The 19,598-nt window shown below is 34.7% G+C and overlaps 1 protein-coding gene across 1 annotated transcript in view; it reads right to left on the minus strand.

Moving 5' to 3' along the window:
• Positions 1 to 19,598, minus strand: part of LOC113231858 (lachesin-like) — a 45,625-nt gene that overhangs the window by 9,446 nt on the left and 16,581 nt on the right. Inside the window, exons 3-4 of the mRNA XM_026466394.1 lie at positions 5,872 to 6,027; positions 2,470 to 2,598 (exon numbers count right to left, since the gene is read on the minus strand). Of these exons, the coding sequence (XP_026322179.1) occupies positions 2,470 to 2,598; positions 5,872 to 6,027 (285 nt within the window). The remainder of the gene's footprint in view (positions 1 to 2,469; positions 2,599 to 5,871; positions 6,028 to 19,598) is intronic.

Genomic DNA, 19,598 nt, shown 5'->3' on the forward strand with positions numbered 1-19,598 from the left:
GACCTGAAACTTTATAAAATATTTCATGGTTATCATACTTTATTGGAAAAACGATAGTGAGGTATAGTTACACGTAACAAAAAGGTAAAAACTTTTCGGTAGGAATCGTTATCACGTTTAACCAGTTTCTATCCTTCTTTACTAGGAGCCAACTTGTCGAAATTATAATACGATATCCATGGAACATACGTATTAAAAGTGTCAAAGTGGTAAATCAAATCATATTTATTTCTTAGGTAAGAAAATTACACTTGAAATCGTTATATTGGTTAAACTCTACTGCTCATTCGTAAGGCAGATTCCCCTGAGAAGCAAGAGCAAGAAACTCTAGGGGTTGCTCTTTGTAAATATATATTTGAATACATTTATCATTTACAATATTTATTTCAAATATCTAAGACCGAGAATACCTGCAAGAGCTAAGCGGGTCACTAGCACGTATTTTTGTCATCCAATTACGCAGAACTTTTAGAATAAAGGTTTTGTTTCACTGTAGTTTTAAACCTCACCAAATTTTGAATAACACCGAAATCTTATTATAATATAGGTGTACACGCCCCTTAAATGAATTTGTGACTTTGTGATGACGACTGTCAGGAACAGCTAGTTTATTTTTATTCCTCGTATTAACGTTATGTCTGTGACTATTTTTCATAAAAACAAGTTATCATAAACTACATTTTCATAAATATACTGTGACGCTAGTGAAAAAAATTTAATTTCTTTAAACTTATCTCCACTCTAGGGGCCAGATATAAATTGCCCAAACCGCACGTTTCTGCAGGACAAAGATTCTATTAATATCGGCGGCATTACCCTTAAGCAAAGTGTAAACTAATGTAGCGGTTTCGGCGTGTGAAAGTTTTCGTATTCTTTTAATCGCGTACACTGCAGAGCTGCGACGTTTTGAGAAACTAGTTATATGTAGACCCCATCGCAATTTAACATCTAAAGTTATATCTAGAAATACAACTGCATCTACAATTCAATTTTTCGTTTCTAACTATAATGTTTATGACCGTCTGTCTAACATTGTACCTACAGTATAAAATATTTTCCTGTACTATGTTGCAATATGCGAATTTTTATTAAGGACGATTTTCTAGTAACTTGTTTATACATTGATGTCAAACGTCAATACTAGCATTATAATTCCAGGACTTAGCAACGTATAAGTTTCTATTAAGTCCTAAGGCAGGCAACAGCTCGATCACATATAAGTTTTTATATATATATATTGCGCTCATGGCAGCTGGCCACGACAGTAACTATACGGTTGGATGACCTACATATAGTTTTATGACACAATCAGTAAGGCCATGTGCCATCAGTAAGATCAACAATTAATTGTATGTACAATCAATTATTCCATGTAATTATGTAATTAATATACAGGACAATGCAGTGAAAAAAAGAAAAAGTTAAATATATGCAGCGTTGTCTGTAAAATCCTAATTATCTCGCATGATTGTATTACGTATTAACACCATAAACAGCAACTTTTGTTCCATAACTTTTAATAATACATCACATATTACTATCATACCAAAATAGAAAAATTTAAAGAGACTGCTTTAAACCATAGGTTCCCAAACTATTTGGCTTATGGCTCACTTAGGCAAGACAACAAAATTTCAACGCTCACTACCGCAAAAAATAATGGAAAACACGTATTTTTTATATTAACTTAACACAAAAAATGACAAAGAATTTTTTTTTTATATTGTAGTGTAGTTTATATAGATAGTGTAGGTTTTTTTTATTTCAAATGCGGTAGCACTGGACAGCTTCAACGCCCCCCAATTGATTCCGTGCCGTGGGTGAAGACCGAAGACCATAGTTTCCGAAAGAGGTACTTTGGGAAATTATGGTCTAAACGGTGATAACTCTGTGACAAAAGAAAGAGCTAGCGTAAATATCTGAAAGTTCATTGTTGGTAAATTTATAGTGTAAAGTCATGGAATAAAAGTTGTTAATTATGGATGTTACTATATACAGTTCTGTGAGGTTGTTAACATTTTACAAATAACTCCGTGGGTATACTTTTATTTTAATCATCTCTACATACGTATATAGGTGTGTTTGTGTGTGTATGTACATATATATATATATATATATATATATATTATATATATAAGTTCGGTTATTCTTGGTAACCTCAACCACAATAGACCAGAAGGTCTGGCGCTTGTTTTAAGCATATCCTTAATGTGGTTGAGGTACATACGAGTATATACGCTAATATCAACCTTTCTCTCGAGGGTGACTTGGTCCTCTACCCCGGCTCTATGAATTTGTATTACTAATATCCGAGTTTACATGTCACCAAACCATCAAACTATTCCCTTTTTGTCATAGTCACTACATCGTCTTTATCTTTAACACCGCAACACTTGCTTAATACATTGTTTTTACTTCTCTAAAACTTACATCACACGTACTGTTCAATGGTAGTCTCTATGAACTTACATAAAACATGTAGCACGATCCTCTTACTGACTGTTGGAGGTACACCGTTGGTGGCGATGCAGAGGAACGCGCCATTCATCTGCCGCTCCACAGACGTCATGTTCAGCCACTCGCCTTTCCATTTTAACACTGCAATTGACACTTGTTCTAAGCCTAGTTGTTGGAGAAATCTCGACTTCCACGTGGAAGAGTTCGAGAGTAAAGTTGCCTGATTATCGGTAGTCTACATGATATATCTTGGAGTGGTGCGATGGAATAGCATGATTTGATTCCGCCTTCCATTTTCCATCATAGTGGGACTAGAAGTGGACTAGGGTTCCACCGCTATGTTGTGGATACTCCTAGGATTCGCACGTAGTATTTCGCTTCTACATTTATATAGTCAGCGGTTAGGAAGTGGAGTTCCCTCCCTGCGGACTTGTTCCCCGAACGATGGACTTTTTCAAGGCGAGAGTAAATAGGTATTATTTATGTGTGCATTCTAGGTCGTCGACCTCATCATCACTTTCCATCAGGTGTGATGGAGGCCAAATGCGCACGTTGCAAATTTCTTACCACGTATGCAGCTTTTTATGACTGCCATCCTCGGTTGGTCAGTTGGCGGTCTGATGGACGCGAATCGACTGGCTGCGTTTTCGTCTTCATTTGTTTTGTTGGTAATATGTACTTGATACTGTACTTACTACCTCTGATATTCTTATCACTGTGTAACGCTTTATTATTCTCTCATAACGGTTTAGAGCTTCATGGCAGATTGAAACAGCCACTCACAATAGTAGTTAGCAGCTTGATCGACTGCGAGAGTAAAGAAAATGGCAGAAGGATAAAAAATCATTTCGCGGTAAGAAATCTGTATCTAGTAATAATTTCATTCATGGTTATTCAGTGAATAGCCTCGATTTCCAAAGTTTATAACACAATATTTTTAGTGTGTCAATAAACTTATGAATATGCTGAAAATGGATCTGAAGTTCGTTTTGCGATATCATAATACTAGAGATATGCTCCGTCTCTTTTCGGCTAAACGATTTTTAGTATATTGCTTGTATAACACCTGTAATGTGTGACGTCACAAGTAAGTATTTTTCGATTATATTTTTGTATTTGATCATCAATTTAGTCTATTTTTGAGTCTGTTTTTGGGTTTTCGCGATTGTTACACATCAGAAATGAAACAATTTTTTTCGGGTCTAAAACGTTGGTTTGTTTTAAAAAAACATATATAGGTACGCGATTTAGACATGAAAAAATAGTTTTATTTCCAATCCATATTTTATGTTCACGACAAGCAAATTTTGAAAACTGATCCGTATGCTCTAATAAATAATGTTTCTTATTATTTCAGGGAGTAGCAATTTAGGTCACGACACAATTCAGATATTGTTTTACCTAATTTTCAGTGTAAAATTTTAGAATATTCCCACATGTCTTTCATCTCTCTGTAAAAAATTATATACAAAGTTGGTTTAAAGTTGTGAATTTTCATATTATAATTTTATCCACTTCTTCCTATGTTTAACTGTCTCCGTGGCCGAATGGTTATCATACTGGTCTACCACGCAGAGGTCCTGGGTTCGGTTCGAGATTTTTGTATGGCCTACTTTTATTTATCTTGTGACTTTGGATGCATTTGTGGTTGTCTTATATGTGTCCATGGCACCCGCGATACAGGGTTTCTCTAGTGTGGGGTTATGAGCGTGTGCGTTATATATATATATATATATATATATTATATATATATATATATAAGTTGATACAGTACAGTACTCAGGTTACTAATTACACTTCTCAAGGAAAATGTTATATACAGTTAAATATAATGTTTTATTTACTATATAGTTGAGGGGCTTAAATAGGACTCTACAACATATTAATTCAAGGTTCACAGTATTATAATATCTTCATGTAGGAAATGCGATTATACGCCCGTTAAATCACCACGTAAATAACACACGTCTGGTTATAAGTACAAACGTAATGTGTGTGGATCGGCCCGTTTTATTCCCATTAGTTTTGTTGTACAGTTCTGTACAGAACTACTGGTACTTTTCTTCCCATTTGTTCTGTTGATAAATAGACAGTTTTCTTCACAGAGCTACTGAGAATTTTCTTACACACTCGTTCCGACGAAGTGAAATGGCATTGTATTTTGAGGGAAAGTGGTAAAACGAAGTTTTACGGTGTCTTAAAATGCAAAAAATATTAGCTATTTCATATAAACTATTCACACCAATTATGGAAATCATGGCTTAACGTGCCTATAGGTTCATACCAGTACCTTTAGCGGACCAAAATACTGATAATACGAACGTTACTACGAATGAGAACATTTCTATTTTCAGTAACGTTTAAATTTAAATAATAATAATTTGATGTAAAGTAGCAATTAAATTAACATCGACTTAGTATACAATGTTTTTTTTTAAACGGGGCAGTAAGGGGGAATTCGAAACTATAGAAAATACAAGGAAACTATATTAGGAACCATTAACTCTTTTTTTTTGTGAAAACAATTTTAGTGTAGTAAATTTTTTGGTCAAGCGTGAGTTGTTCATGAAAATTAATAAAATTGATCAAATTATTTTTAACGATAATCGACTCAGTTTCATCATTTCATTGTATGAGACGAAAAAATGAGGACAGCCAAAGTTGGTTAAATTTCATAAAATATTTTTCATACAAAATTGATAAAATTGACTAATTTTTTTTAATGCTAATAGACTCTGTTTCTATAAGTATGATTTCATTGTATGGGAAGAAAAAATCGGGATAGCAGAAGTTGGTCGAATGTAAAAAATTATAACAATTGAAAAAGAATGAAAAAATACAGTCGACTAATATTACCAATTTCTGCTGTCAAGCAGTTATGCTCACACCTTCTGTTTTTGAAGGGTAAAGGTACTGGTAGTTCCGCTATATGGATATTTGCGATTTAAAGTTGTGAGTTCCACTGCAATTGCTGTGGACAGGCGTCTCGCTTACCACTAAGTGCACGACCTGTTCGTTGCATGGTATCATAAAATACATATATATTTATTTTCAAATTAGACTTAAATAATAAAATAGAATAACCGTCCAAATTTTTTGAAAAACCATTGCATTTTTTTATTTTATTACTGTTCCGCTAAATATGCTGGTGAATGTACAACAATTTTTTTTATTATTTCTCCCGAAAATTAACAAAATATTTAGGCCTATTGATTCTTAAAATTCGGCTACCATGGTAGCAAATACTAGTTTCGGCAGATCGGGTAGACATCAAGTACATACGAGTAGGCAGGTATTTTTTTAAATTCATAGACCCTTTCCAGTCACGCACCGGAACTGGAAAGGTAATAAAAGGTACGGTGATGGGTAAAGTAGGAAAGTAAGTGGTTTCAACTGTTAAAATTACAATCTTACCCGATTTTCCATTAACAGTCAGTAATGCTGAGTCCTCTCTTCTCCATAGAATAGTAGGTTGTGGGGTGCCAGAAGCAGCACAGTGCAAAGTTACATTGTCACCTTCTCGTATCATCACTTCACTGCTGCTGCTTGAGTCCACGATGTCAGGTGGTACTGGTAAAGAATAAATTCCACATTTAGGTTTATTTTTTTAGTCCTGAATGTTATTGTGTAATCGTATTTCGTAATCCTCGTCTTGTGGCGACGTGGAGGCAATCATCACTTTCCATCAAGTGACGTAGTAGTTAAATGCGCACATTAGTAGCGGTAGAGCCCCTTGTGAAAGAGTTCGTCCACGGAAGTATTTATGTCGCCAAGCAGTAATGAGAGCATTAAGCGCAGGCCACACCGCGAACGAAGCTAGCTAACTTAGCTCTCGGCTCACGTAATTGCATGTAAAGTTAAGCAAGAAAATACATAGTAAGTAGTGACTATGGATACAAGGGCGGCAGAAGGGTGACATATTTTACATAGCTAACGGGATCGTTGGGTTAGTTTAGTTAGTTCGGTTCGCTTAATTCGCGGTTTGAAACGAAGTATGAAAGTTGCCCCGGCTATGTGAACAAAGCTAAGTTAATTAAATTTTTATTGAATTGATATTCAATTATTTTTTGTGAAATTACTCCACTAGTTTGTTATAATTATATAGATATTCTCATATTCTCATAGATATTTCTCATAGATTTCTCATAGATGGCGCTACGACTAAAAAGTCGTTGAAAGACCAAGTACAAAGACACGACCCAAGCACATAGAAAAATTCGTGAAGTCCGTTGGTTCGTTCCGTGGCTTAGTTGGTATAGCGTCTGGCACGGTATGCAAGAAGACGTCGGTTCGAATCCGACCGGATCGAAGGACTTTTTTCTGATTGTTTTTTCTGAGTGTTCGATCTTTGTATTAATAATTATAACAAAGTTAAGTTAGTTTAGCTTCGTTCGCGGTGTGGCCTGCGCATTACCTCGTTCCGGTTTAGAAGGGGAAGGGTAAGGGTGCTGGTGAAATCACAGGCACATGAGACTTGTCAATTTATGTCTCAGGATCATGGGCACAACGGCAATGCACCATAGATCTTTAACATTTAGAGATCTGAATGGCACTGCAAATGCTACGGATAGGCATGCCGCTTACCACTTGGTATCGTAAACAAATATATTTATGTATAAAAAAACGCTACCACTCCTCTTATGTTACTCTGCCGTTAGCAAAAGTTGCCAAATTTTACTAAATGATTACGCAATATCGAAAATATAATAAATTTCCATTGAAATTATCAATTTCAGTAAATAATCCTACTCGTAACAATAACTACCTACTTGCAACAATATATAAGTTGTTCAGACGTCGAAACCGATAGATTGGTTTACTTCAGCTACTTTCACAGTCTAATGACATACGGCATTTTGCTTTGGGGTAAAGCCGCCGATATCAATAGAATCTTTGTCCTGCAGAAACGTGCAGTTAGGGCAATTTACAATCTGGGCCCCAAATGATCTTTGAGAGATAAGTTAAAGGAAATTAACATTCTTACACTAGCCTCACCCTGCATTTATGAAAATGTAATTTATGTTAAAAGGAATAGTAATTTCTTTATGAAAAATAGTGACAGACATTAATACGAGGAATAAAAATAAACTAGCTTTTCTCGATAGTCGTCTTCACAAAGTCAAAAAATCATTTAAGGGGCAATGTATACGCTTCTATAACAAGATTCCGGTTGATATACAAAATTTGCCTTTCACGAGGTTTAAAACTATAGTGAAACAAAAACTTTATACTAAAGGTTATTATACAACTTCTGCGTACTTGGATGACAAAAATCCGTGGTAGTAACCCGTTTAGCTCATGGAGGTAGTCTCAATCTGATGTTTCAAATAAAAAAATATTGTAAATGTTATTTACAAAGAGCAACCCCTAGAGTTTCTTGCTCATTCTTCTCAGGGGAATCTGCCTTACGAATGAGCGGTAGAGTTTAACCATTGTGACGATTTCAAGTGTAATAATGCTTACCTATGAAATAAAGATTATTTTCAATTTAGAATTTTTAATTAAGCAGAAATTGTATTTAAGCTTTTGTCTAAAATTTTACACCGCGTAAATAGCAAGTTTTCAACATCAACAAGAATCTTTAATATGTATACACTTCAAAATTGTGACGTTGTGTCGACGACTGTCAAGAAGAATCAGTATTAAGTAATAGTAGAGCTCCGTAGGTACTCTCAAAGTCACGATTAGGAACGAAATGATCCATTAGAGAACTAAAGTTACAGAATTCCAAAAGTTGGAACTAAAATGGCAGCGAGCTGGTTACATAAATAGTTCTGCAAATAAAAGCAATAGAGCTTCTTGTGAGAGAGTTCGTCCAGAGAAGTACTACCACCTTACCTATTTCTGCCGCCAAGCAGTAATGTTAACATTACTGTGTTCCGGTTTTGAAGGGTAAGAGTGCTGGTGAAATTACAGGCACATGGGACTTGTCAACATATGTCTCAGGGTGATGGGCGCAGTGGCAGTGCCCCTCAGATCTTTGCGATTTGAAGCTCTGAGTGGCACTGCAACTGTTGTGGACAGGCGTGTAGCTTACCATCAGGCGCACAACTTGTTCATCCTGTCACTTGATATTATGAAAAAAAAAACATCTATAGCAGCACCAACAACAACTACTGGTGTAAGCGTGATCTAGAGTGGGGACAGTAGCATTGACCTCTGAACGAAAAAAGGCATAAGTAACATTTATATCAAAATTTAGTTTTATATCGCGATCGATAAAAAACCAAGTATACCTAATTTTTTGTAGAAATCTATATCAATAATTGTTGGACATACAATAAGCTCAAAAAGCACAAATGACATCAAAAACTATATTTTCAACATTTTTATGGCGTTAAAGCACTAATTTTATATTATCTATGAAAAATTATCTTATGTATAGGTATGTAACATAAATAAACTACTTAATATCAACACGTATTTTAACCATTGCTTTTATCAGAAAAACTTGTCGCGCTTTCTTTCTTACGGGGGCAGAGTAGACAGACTGAGATTTATAAAATGAACTCTATTAAACTTTGCGTTTACTTCGAATTTCTTGCTTAAACTTAGGCAAGTTCGTTTTGTACATATGAAAAACTTGCTTAGCTCAAAATTTTTACTTAATGTTCGTTTTACAAATTTCAGCTTTAGAAAGAAAGAAAACTGTTTATTACACAAGCACAGACACGCTAATAAACAAAACAACAGAGGAACAATAATAATAATATTTTAAAAAAATACTAAAATAATCGACACAATTATGTAGTATCTAATTCACCGTCATGCGTGTCGCGGCTGGTGCAATCGGAACTTGCTCAGCTTTAGCCACAAACGGTTATTGTTTTTAATCGTTTCGTGGCGTTGATTTTCAGCAACACAGCTTATTTTGACCCTGTGAGTCATCCTCCGACCTGGGGATCTACTTCCGTCCTCTATCCAACATCCGAAACAATTACAGTCAAATATGTATTATTCGACCACATCAAACGACAATGTCAAGTATGAAGCTTCATTCGCGTCATGCATCTCTTAATTTGGTCGGGTATTACTTATTCGACAGCAATTGTATTGGACAACTATTGGACGGAGAACGGGAATAGACCCCCAGATGATGCGGGGCGGTTGGAAGCGACTGAATGCGTCGAAAACCAAGTCCAGTGGTAAGCTTTGGAAAGGCTTCTGTCCAACAGTGAACTTTAGTAGGCTGATAATATTCATGACGAACAAAGTGCATGTTTACTACATGATTTACATTACATTCTAAAACATTTGTAAATACAGGCGTTTTCTTTAGAAATACTACTCATTCCATTCCCGTCAGCACATTACACACATATCCCCTTAATTGCTTTGGTAAAGGCCTGACTCACTACAATAAAACACACCACGCAATGTTAGGTTTTAGGTTAATGATTTTTAGTGCTCTTCAGAAGCTGCTTTCAGACCGCATTAGCGGTATCGTATTTGAGATTAATGACGATAATGATAATTCTCACCCTTGATTATAATAAGGCCACATCTGCAAAATTATAACTTTTCGAGAGATTTTTTTGTTTAATGATTCTTCGAACATAGTTAGTCGATATCTTTTTATGCTTACGTCTAGAGACAGGCGGTGTCCCAAACGATTTTGGCATTGTAGCGCTCTAGAACCACACGGTGTCTCTAACGCGTATCTGTGTTTTTATGAACATACCATTAAAAAAATTATTAAAATATTTTACCAAAATTATTAGGGACACTGTGTAGGACACATGATGGGTTTATTTAACCCATGGACAGCTTATGACACTCATAGCCCCGCACTAGGGAAACTCCGTATCGCGGGTGCCATGGACACACACATATACAACCACAAATTACATCCAAACTCACGAGAGGAATAAATGTAGGCCATACAAATATTTCTCCCGGCCCGGGAATCGAACCCGGGACCTCTGCGTGGCTGTCCAGCAAGATAACCGTTCTGCCACGGAGGCAGTTAAAAAAAATAAAAATTATAAAATGTCACGTATACGTAATTCGTTTCGTATAAATCATATTATTTTTATGAGTTTCGTATGATAAAATCATTTTCGACATACATATGATCACATGTGGCTTCATTATATACCAAGCGTACGAATTAATTATATGAAACCAGGGATTTCTAACTTCTAAATCTTACGTACTTGTAACCAAGTAATCAATTAATTAATCATGGCAAAATATCTTTCAAAAGGTATTAAAGCTATCGAAGCTTCATCTATTCAGAAATACTATTATTCGGTTTATAAATAGAATTTTTCACCAAAGGCTTATGTAGTTAGCTAAGTAGATAGTAATTAGTTCTTTAGTTAGGGTATATGTATACTAGTATAATCCTTTATATATCACATTTAAAAAGGAGAAGAGTTATTTTCAAATTAATATTCTCTACCTAATTTCGTTGTAAATTTTTAATTTTTAAGTATTCTTGAATATTATCATGATGTATAAATATAATGTTTGAGTATAGTATCCTCAAATATTATTTAATATACGCAAATACTTAAACAATAATAATTGCCACCGGAATCAGGTTGAGAATACTAATCTGAAATAGGTCCAAAAGCTGGCTTAGTCTGAATATGGGATAACTGTTTTGTAGAATGGTGAAATATATTAAGTAAACTACCGAATATGTCACATATTTGAGTCGAAATTTTGTTAGACGTGTTTCAAAACAGTTCGTGGTCCTTAATCACGAGCTTCCGCGAAAGTGACTTGACGAAAACTGGCTGGAAAAATAAGAAAAATTAAGAAACTACCTAATTAAGAAACTACCGGATAAATCACGATTTATCCGGTAGTTTCGTTAATAACATGACTTAGTCTCACGGTAGTGTTTTATTTAACTGCCTCCATGGCCGAACGGTTCCCATGCTGGACTGCCACGCAGAGGTCCCGGGTTCGATTCCCGGGCCGGCAGATATATTTATATGGCCTACATTTATTTATCTCGTGGTTGTCTATGTGTGTGTGTCCACGGCACCCGCGATACAGGGTTTCCCTAGTGCGGGGCTATGAGTGTGTACGCGCATTATTAAAATTATTTAAAAGTAATATTCTAAAAGTGCATAAAAAGGCTCATAATTTACCACGTGTTAAGTAAGTTATTTACAGTTTTGCGCACAGTTTACGTATGAAACTTCAGCACGTAAACGATGTTATCACAAAGTTGTGTTATTTCTGAGTTGAGATGAGGGTAGATGGTTGGTTATTGTTCAGTTTAGTTTGGTAAACTTGTTTTAAATTTACTCTGTACGATCCGATATATCAAATCACACTTAACGATACCTCCAATAAACTTTACTTTTTGGTCATTAACTGTCTCTTATAAACAACCATATTTATTTACTAATATCATGCTCCCCGAATTTTGTGAAAAATAAAATAAAGAAATCAAAAACAAAATTAAAAAAGTAGAGTTTCATTAATATGACGATTTCAAGTGTAATTGGCTTACTTATGAAATAGATGATTTAAATTTGAATTTGAACTGTTTCAAGTAGCTCTACTGCTGCTAAATTTGAACTACAGATCGAAAGATAAGAAGGTGAGAGCAGTAGCCCCGGTGTGGCAGCAGACACTGGTTCGAGTCCAGTCAGATCGAAGGAATTTCTTTGTGTTCTTCCTTGTATCTTTTTATAGTTTATTTAAGCATATCGTGTTTACATCTGAAAAGGGTTGTAACCCTAACTAGCCGTGAACAGGTTCACGGCAATGAAATGGGAAACTTCCGGTCCACAAAATTTATTAAAGAAGTAAAGTTTAAAGAAAAGAGCTGTAACAATAAAAAGGTAAATGTAAAAAAACAGGTATAATAGTATAAAACACTCCCTACACTTTATTAAGTTTAAATTAAGTAAATTTTTATTAAGTCACTTGCCCCTAAACGGGCCGGGAGACTGAATTACAGAAATAGATACATGAAGGCTGTAGACTTATAAATTATTACACATGATTAGCTTATTAACAGCTCCGACTGTTGTGGCGGTCGAGCTGGGAGTGACCGTGGTACGAAAACAAAATGAGAAAGTGAAGGAAGATGGAATAATTTAAATTTGAAATTTAAATACACGTAAAATAAAAAAAAAAGATAGGATACAAGCGGAGAGAGGCGATACAAAGAGGTGAGATGCCGACACATCTTTGTCTTTAATGGTATTACGAGTACAATATAACATGTGATCGTGTACATACATTTTATTACGCTTATTACTTATTCAAGGCGGGTAATTCTCTTAAAGCCGATCACCTACCTACACGCGGAGCGAGAAAGGCTAATATTAGAATATTTCAATATTTTCCTCCCGCGGCTTAGTTAAAGTACAGAATGGATATACTAATATTGGTTGATGTAACACAAGTCTTCTCCGTAACGCTTTGATGTATATATACAAAAATATAATATAAATATATAAAAAATAATTGAATATCAATTCAATAAAAATTTAAACACTACATATATACATATAAATGGTTTTCCTTGTGATTTTTTGTCTTACGTTAATATAAAAAATACGTCTATTCAATTATTTTTTGTGGTGGTGGGCATTGAAGTACCAATAAATGGATGGTGGGCGTTTAAATTTTTTTTTCTTGCCTAAGTGGGCCAAAAAGTTTGGGAACCTATGTATGTTATATCTTTGTACTGACTTACGACATTTGTCACTATATGCCACTAGTGATATCTCGTGAGATAATTTTAACTGCCTCCGTGGCCGAACGGTTACCATACCGGACTGCCACGCAGAGGTCTCAGGTTCGATTCCCGGGCCGGGAGAAATATTTGTATGGCCTACAATTATTTCTCTCGTGAGTTTGGGTGTAATTTGTGGTTGTCTATGTGTGTGTCCATGGCACCCGCGACACAGGGTTTCCCTAGTGCGGGGCTATGTTGAGTGTGTGAGTTATTATTATTATTATTATAAAATTTTGAATACTTCCCAACGTAGCCGGTACCTTTACAGACGCCTCAACTGACGTAGATGTCGCTTTTTATCAAATGTATTATTGAGATTTCTTGTGAAACAACTCCACTAGTTTTCTTATGATCTTTTTTACATCTAATTAGCTTATAACTGCAGGAGAGCTTATATAGGCAACGGTTATCTCCGCCATTTTGGTGAGTTACAAACTTTTGTATCTTACATCACTTTTGTTTACTACAAAACAACAACTCTATATTGCACACCAGAACAAATACAAACAAAAGACAAAAGACAGAGTAAAACAGTCGACCTTATTACTTTACTATGTACTTGTATTTATTATTACCGTCATCATCACCTATTGTTCGTTTCACTGTTGGCCACGGATATACTCTAATAATTGCTACTTAAAAAAAAAACGATCTCAAATGTTCGTGGAATTACATCTCTTTGCCAAGTTTTATTGGGATTGGCTACTGGAAAGTGGGCGAAACCGTTTTCATCCCCTAGTTTGACACCCTTACAGGTACTAATAGATAATACTTAGTTACCCTCTTTTCAACAAAACAAGAATCATCAAAATCGGGTCACAAATCGAGTAATCGCGTAACATACACACAAAAAAAAAACAGCCGGATAGATAACAGCCTCCTATTTTTATGTCGGTTAAAAAAATTTACCGACCGTGTTTACGTTCAAACTGGACCAATTTCAAAGGACCGGTTTAGAGATTGCATTTTTCACGGGTTGTAAACTTCCTTCGAAATGCAGGCTTCATTACTATGTCTATACTGCCGTCCTTATTAACAACAACGTAATTGAAATTTTTATCGAAATTGAGCTATTAACATATCTGGAATCAGCAAAACAAGATCTACAACCGCCTATAAGCAGTTTTTTTTATATCTTATTTAGTTTCAGTTTTATTGTTAAGTCAATTTAGCGTAATTGATATTTTTCAAAGAAATAAAAATTTTGGTTCCAATATCTCGAAAGTTACCAAATTGCGAATGCGCTGTTTATGACAAACAATAACCATCCTTCAGTGCCATAGCGAGTGGTATTTCTCCTAAATTCAAGAAAGTACGTAACTTAGGAATTAAAGACACTAACTAGTACATGGATTCGAATATCACAGGGATTCGAACTGTCGATTTCTCAATGGAGACCGTTCTCCCACTAGGCTACATATACACTATTTAGTAATAAACTGGGCAAAGGTCTCTCCGTCGGACTTCTACCTTTATCTGTCAAAGCTACTTTCGCCCAGTCACTCAAGAATGCATGGGGTGCACGAAGGTAGTGTCCCCGTACGACGTACTCACTGCCTTATTTATATAAATAAACAAATAACTACGCATTTGACCTCCATTTCACCTGATGGAAAGCGACAGTGTGATATTCACTCTCACCTTGAAAAGGCCCACGTTATAGGAACAAGTCTGCAGGTAGGTAAATCCACTCCTTTGCCGTTAAATGTGGAAGCGAAATGCTTCGAGCGAATCTTTGGAATATCCACAACTTAGCCTACGTCTAGTCCCACGATGATGGAATGCGCAAGGCGCAATTAAATCATGCAATTCCATCGCACACTCTCCGTGATATATCATGTAGAATACTGATAAGCAGGCAACGTTCAAGGTTCTGCAGCTTTGCTGGTACTAAATCCGAGTCACCTATAAGCCTTTTGGCTTTCTAGGGGATCCAGTGTGGCCAGTTGGTATTTAGCAGAATCATCCCATAGGTCTGAAGTACTCCATACATGACTGTCTGTAGACTTGTTCCCTGAACGATATAACTTAAGTCTTTTCGAGGCGATAGTGAATAGGCATCATTTAAGTGTGCATGCTCCATCGTCGACCTCATCGTCACTTTCCATCGGTTGCGCCTCATTATCGCGAAAATAAAAAAAATGTTGATATACCGCTCATTGAATATACCTGCAGCAAGTGACGGGACGAACAAGTCGTATGCCTGATGGTAAGCTACACGCCTGTCCATAACAGTCGCAGTGCCACTCAGAGCTTTAAATCGCAAAGATCTGAGGGGCACTGCCACTGCGCCCATCACCCTGAGACATAAGTTGACAAGCCCCATGTGCTTGTAAAACCACCAGCACCCTTACCCTTCTAAACAGGAACACAGTAATGTTAACATTACTGCTTGGCGGCAGAAATAGGTAAGGCGGTAGTACTTCTCTGGACGAACTCTCTCACAAGAAGCTCTATTGCTTTTATTTGCAGAACTATGTATGTAACCAGCTCGCTGCCATTTTAGTTCCAACTTTTGGAATTCTGTAACTTTAGTTCTCTAATGGATCATTTCGTTCCTAATCGTGACTTTGAGAGTACCTACGGAGCTCTACTATTACTTAATACTGATTTTTCTTGACAATCGTCGACACAACGTCACATTAGGTACTGCTTGGTGGCAGAAACAGGTAAGGTGGCAATACTTCCCTGGACGAACTCTTTCACAAGGTGCTCTACTTCTGCTATATTTTTAATACACTTCTTACAACTGAATTTCATGTAATTCTTGTTTATTATAATACTCGCATTTCATAATAACATTTTATATAAATAAACATAGTATAAGGATACATAACAATCATTTCATATATTTTATCAAATTTATGAGGAACAATATATTTTTTTGTGTTTGAGTAATACGGTTAAACCCGATTCACTTCGTCTGTCTGATATAAGAGTGTAATTTAAAAGCCGGGATGCGGAAGGAGAGCAGTCCACATAGTCTTAAAATAATGTACTTTCGTTAGAGATTCGGTTTTTAAAGTGTAAGCTGTATAGGTCAAATTTATGTGCATAAAAAAGTAGAAGCAATCTAGCTTGCGTTTCCGAACAAGTTTCTTCATTCTTGTTTGTACGTTATGTGGGAAACTGAAATCAAGACTTAAGTAAAATGAAATTTAGATTAACAAGTTTTATATAAATTGACGCTTTTATCTTGTGATTGTTATTTGAAATGAGTGTCAGAGTTATTTATTATCATCAAAAATGAAACTATAGCTTATAAGTTTATATTAAACGTACGTTATATGTATTAAGTGAATTGTTACATAAAATAAGTTTATATCACTTAAATGAAATTATGCCAGTTAATATTTATAGGTATGCTACAGTACACACCTTTTTCCATCAGGTGAGGTGGAGGTTAAATGCGCACTTAATTTTTTAATAAAAATATAAAAAACCACTTATTTATCGTATTTCGGAGCTAATTTAATCGGGTATCTTACAAAAAAGAATAAATATAGCTTTTTCCTTCCTCGGTAGCGCTTTGCTTCCTTCTTCCCGCGTATGGGAACCGAATGAATTATTCTACCACCGGCAAATGTGTTTCCCGAAAAGTAATTATTCTTGAACGAAAATAACCAGAATACATCTAAAATGTACGTAGGAAGAATAATTATGTATAAAAATGATGTATCACTCAATACTTTTTTGTGAAATAACAACGATTTCTATTTCTAAATCCATAAATAAAATCTAAAACCCTTAAAGGTTGAATAGCTGATAAGATTTTTCTTCAGTCTACCGTCGTTATTAATAAATATCAATTTAGTACATTTCAATCACTCTCCATTACGCATCATTAGAGAGTAGACAATATGTCAGCTTATTATACATAAATTTCATTCTACACACGGTTCGAGATCGTTATGAAGTCATGGGGGCCTCCCACAACCTCTCAAACAAAATTACTTTAACATTGACTTACATCATGTTTATTACATTGACTTTTCGTACCGTGACGCGCTTAAAGTATGCTTATTATAATGTTAAAACTATGATGTTTTATTGGCAGCTTAGTGTTGTGAAAAAAAAACAATGAAAAAAACATGAAAAGAAACCGTTTTTATTACATTTCCTCTTTTGTTGTCAATATGATTCTTCATAGATAAATTGCTCAAAATAAATGGGCAACACTCATTTTTTATAATTATACAATAATATATATATATATATATATATATATTCATATATATTCTCCTATGTATATATATATACTTAAAACAAAAGTTAGTGTCTTATTTTATTTCAGTTATTCCATTTTACATTTTCTGAAAAAAAAACCAAAATTAGAAAAAAGCCAGGGCTCTATGTTTTATCGTGTTTTTTTTTTTCAAAAATTAAAAAAAAAAATTTTTTTTTTTGGTTTTGTGATTATTCATTCACTCAGTTCGTACTATGACGTGACTTTAACATTAAAGTAATATTGTTCTTATGTCAAATTTAGCAATCTTTAAACAGTTACTCGGACGCAACGGAAACAATATTATTTTCGAATTTATTGTTTAAATATTGATTTGTAATGATTAAAAGTTAAGTTGATATTATTCATTTACATAAGTCTCTTTAACATTTTTTTTTGTTTATTTAATAGTACATGGGCATTTCTCCTAGAAGGGCTAAATTCTCTGACTTCAGTAGTCGAATTTCTTTTCTTAATTTCAGTAAAAACATTGAGCGTAAAGGAACAAGAACTCAAACTTTTATAAGATTCCGTTAATTGGGCAACTAGATTCTTAATACTTAATGACATATTTGATCCACCAAATTCAGCTACCACCGAAATCAGTTTTTCTTGACAAAAGGCGTAATTTTTGTATAAAATATTATGAAAAAGGCAATAAAAACATTCAATAATCTACATAAACATATACTAATATGACTAACTATTAAACCAGGCTTTAAAAACTAAAATTTATTTATAAATCGACCAGAAATATAGCCAATAAATTTCATCTTATGACTATTAATTAAATTCAGTTTACAGTTTGGCTGTTTAGCCTTTTTTCAATCACACAAGTATTTCCGTACCTCGTTATAAAAAAAATTTAGAACTTAATCTGTAACTACAAAAGCAATAAATTTTTGGAAACTTGCGCGATTAATATCTTTTATTACTTTTTGTACATGATGAGGTAATTCGTGCAGCTTTAAAATCTTTCCTTTCGCTTTTTCTTCGCATACCTCTGTCTATCTTTTTCTTTAAACCTTTTTTAAATAATCGGATCGGTTTTTATCTTTGCTTTTCTAACACGTTCCTTCATCTTCTTGATTTCCAATTTTTTATTTCTGTTTTAGTATTCCTTATTCATTTTCAGTGGAAAGCAAGTAATAATATAAAATTGTAAAAATGAACAGTATTAACTAAACGTTTATGTGAAAAAAACGTATAAAATTTTTGCTAATCAAAAAAAATATGGCTTCGATGGCAGGTTTTTCCGACTTCGGTGGAAGCTTTTCTGAATTCGGCATAAAATCCACCGAATCTAAGGCCACGGGATTCAGAAAATATATATATATGTATATTTGATATTACTCGTAAACGACAACACTTATAAAACCAATAAATTGTTATTATATTTTAGTCGTTACAACATACAGTATAAAAAATATTACATACAACCATAAAATTTAGTTTTTGAAATATCGTATACACCGATTCCAAAAATCAACCTGGGCCAAATCCACCGAGTTACGTATTTAGACGCAAAAAGTCCTAAAATCGGCAACAAATCGTCCCTCTGTTCTTTCCAGCTGCAGGGGCGTGATGAACGAACAATACGAACGTATTCCGAAGCTTCTAAAATATTTCACTTCTGCTGTGTAGCGTGATTAGTAACTACCACCGAATTCCCTCATAACCCTGACATACGCAGCAATCTTGGTTTTGTGATAAAACTATTGTCTAGTTTATTGTGAAATTCAGATTAGAAGTACTGTCATCTAATATGTTATACGTGAACTCAAGTCTAATATTGATATACGGTTTCAATTTTGAGAAAAATGACACTTTGTGTGGGATTCTGCATTCGGGACTCGTGTCAGATTTTAGGCCTTTCGGATTTCTTTTCGATTAGGTCCGAAAGGTTTATCGGGAAAATTTTGTGCTCTCCACTTAGCTGTCAACCTACACAGACTCTCTTTTTTTTTTGTAGATTTTTGTGTTGATATATAAGTGGGGTTTAGTGCATGGACACTGAAAATTGCAGCTTTGGAGAAATGCCCACACAGGAAATCATTTCTCGTTAAATAAAAATACGCGATATTTATTTCGTAAAATTATGACAACGACATCTATATGCACCTTGGCAACACTAACAGTTGACACTGGACTATAATTCCGGATTCACAACGTGACTATCAAGACAGCTTGTTTTATTTATTTTTC

The sequence above is a fragment of the Hyposmocoma kahamanoa genome, unplaced genomic scaffold (genome assembly GCF_003589595.1).
Source record: "Hyposmocoma kahamanoa isolate Upper Pololo Valley unplaced genomic scaffold, ASM358959v1 66, whole genome shotgun sequence".
NCBI lineage: Eukaryota > Metazoa > Arthropoda > Insecta > Lepidoptera > Cosmopterigidae > Hyposmocoma > Hyposmocoma kahamanoa.